The sequence below is a fragment of the Phaethon lepturus genome, unplaced genomic scaffold (genome assembly GCF_000687285.1).
Source record: "Phaethon lepturus isolate BGI_N335 unplaced genomic scaffold, ASM68728v1 scaffold36863, whole genome shotgun sequence".
Classification (NCBI taxonomy): Eukaryota; Metazoa; Chordata; class Aves; order Phaethontiformes; family Phaethontidae; genus Phaethon; species Phaethon lepturus.
In genome coordinates, this window is record NW_010531800.1 from 1 (window position 1) to 1,838 (window position 1,838).

Below are 1,838 nucleotides of genomic sequence, written 5' to 3' on the forward strand. Positions count from 1 at the left end.
GGATTCCCAAATTCAGGTTAACACAAACATTGATGACTGGAAGACCACCAGGTGGAAGGACATCAATGTTGAGCAGATGGATATCGATTGTAAGAAATTTGCTAAAGACATTCGGAACTTGGATAAGGAGATGAGAAGCTGGGATGCATACACGGGACTGGACAATAGTGTGAAGAACATGATAACGTCCCTGCGTGCCGTGAACGACCTGCAGAACCCGGCCATCAGGGACCGGCACTGGCAGGAGCTCATGCAGGCAACCAAGGTGCTCCCAGCCTTCCCACCCTTCCCTGGCTCCAACCCCTGGCCCCGGTGGCTCCTGAGATTTGCATCCGTCAGGGGAAGCATGCAATCTGTTTTAAAAACTGGCCATATATAAAATATTCATGTAGAGTCTTTAAATGTGGGTGTTAATGAGCTCATTTGAGTGAGTTGCTGGGCTACCTCTTCGGTGAGTGGAGTCCATGTCCTGACAGTGCTGGTTCTGCTGCAGGTGAACTTCACCATGTCCAAGGACACAACCCTCTCAGATCTGCTGCAGCTGAACCTGCACATGTTCGAGGATGAGGTTCGTGGCATCGTGGACAAAGCCATGAAAGAGTCAGGGACGGAGAAGGTAAACGGGGCTCGGTTCCTACCCTGCTTTGCTGAGTGCCCTGCTCTGATGTGGCTCTGTGGCTGTTAGCACTCGTGTTCCTGCTCCTGGGGGCTGGAGTCCACACAGAACGTGGCACCCGTGCAGCTCGTGCCCCGGAGAAGGTGTTCCTGTTGTGTCTTGCCTTTCCGTGGGGTCTGGGCCTCGGCACCGCAGAGTCCATCTCATTTCTCACACCCCATCTGCAGGTGCTGAACACCCTGGACACTACCTGGGCAACGATGCGGTTCGAGCACGAGCGCCACACCAGGACCGGCATCATGCTGCTCAAGTCGGATGAGGTGCTCATTGAGACACTGGAGGACAACCAAGTGCAGCTGCAGAACCTGATGACCTCCAAGCACCTAGCCTTCTTCCTTCAGGAGGTGTCGGGCTGGCAGCAGAAGCTGTCAACCGCTGACTCCGTTATCAGCATCTGGTTCGAGGTGCAGAGGACATGGAGTCACCTGGAGAGCATCTTCATTGGCTCCGAAGACATCCGCAGTCAACTGCCGGTGGACTCGAAGCATTTTGATGCTATCGATGAAGATTTCAAAGTGCGAAGCCCGTCCCCCCGGGCCCCTGAGCGCTCGCTGCTGCTTTGGGTAGAGCTGAAACATTTTTCCTCCTGCAGGAATTAATGGCCGATGCGGTAAAAACCCCCAATGTGATTGAAGCTACGAACAAGCCTGGTCTCTACGACAAGCTGGAAGCATTGCAGAAAAGGTGAGGTTTGAGTCCTCCTGGTGAAGCGTTAAGGAGAGGCTTTCACGGGCTGCTCTAGGGCCGAAGGAGGAGTTTGATTTCTCCGGAGTGGCCCCTGCCTCAACATGACAAGGGCTTAGCAAAGAGTAAAAACTAATATGTGAGGGGGGGTAACTGCAGGGCTTTTTCTTGTTTTCTGTTAGACTGGCGCTCTGTGAGAAGGCTTTGGCTGAATACCTCGAGACAAAAAGACTGGCTTTTCCCAGATTCTACTTTGTTTCCTCTGCAGACCTGCTTGATATTTTATCTAATGGGAATGAGCCAGCTGAGGTATGGGTTGTGTGTAAAGCATGGAGGCAAGCCCTGTGTCTCTTGCATGCTAACTGGTAATCGCAGCTTTAAAATATTTTTCATCCTAACTGTCAGAACGCCATCCCTGGCATCGCCTTCTCAGGGAGCAGGCTGTGATGACAGCCCTGCGCGGGACGGCAGTCCCTGA

The 1,838-nt window shown here is 52.9% G+C and overlaps 1 protein-coding gene across 1 annotated transcript in view; it reads left to right on the top strand.

Moving 5' to 3' along the window:
* Positions 1–28: 28 nt before the first annotated feature.
* Positions 29–1,838, top strand: part of LOC104618947 (dynein heavy chain 17, axonemal-like) — a gene marked incomplete at both ends in the record, with an annotated part of 2,044 nt that continues 234 nt past the window's right edge. Inside the window, 5 exons of the mRNA XM_010284671.1 lie at positions 29–265; positions 494–616; positions 844–1,191; positions 1,269–1,360; positions 1,543–1,669. Coding sequence (XP_010282973.1) covers positions 29–265; positions 494–616; positions 844–1,191; positions 1,269–1,360; positions 1,543–1,669 — 927 coding nt within the window. The remainder of the gene's footprint in view (positions 266–493; positions 617–843; positions 1,192–1,268; positions 1,361–1,542; positions 1,670–1,838) is intronic.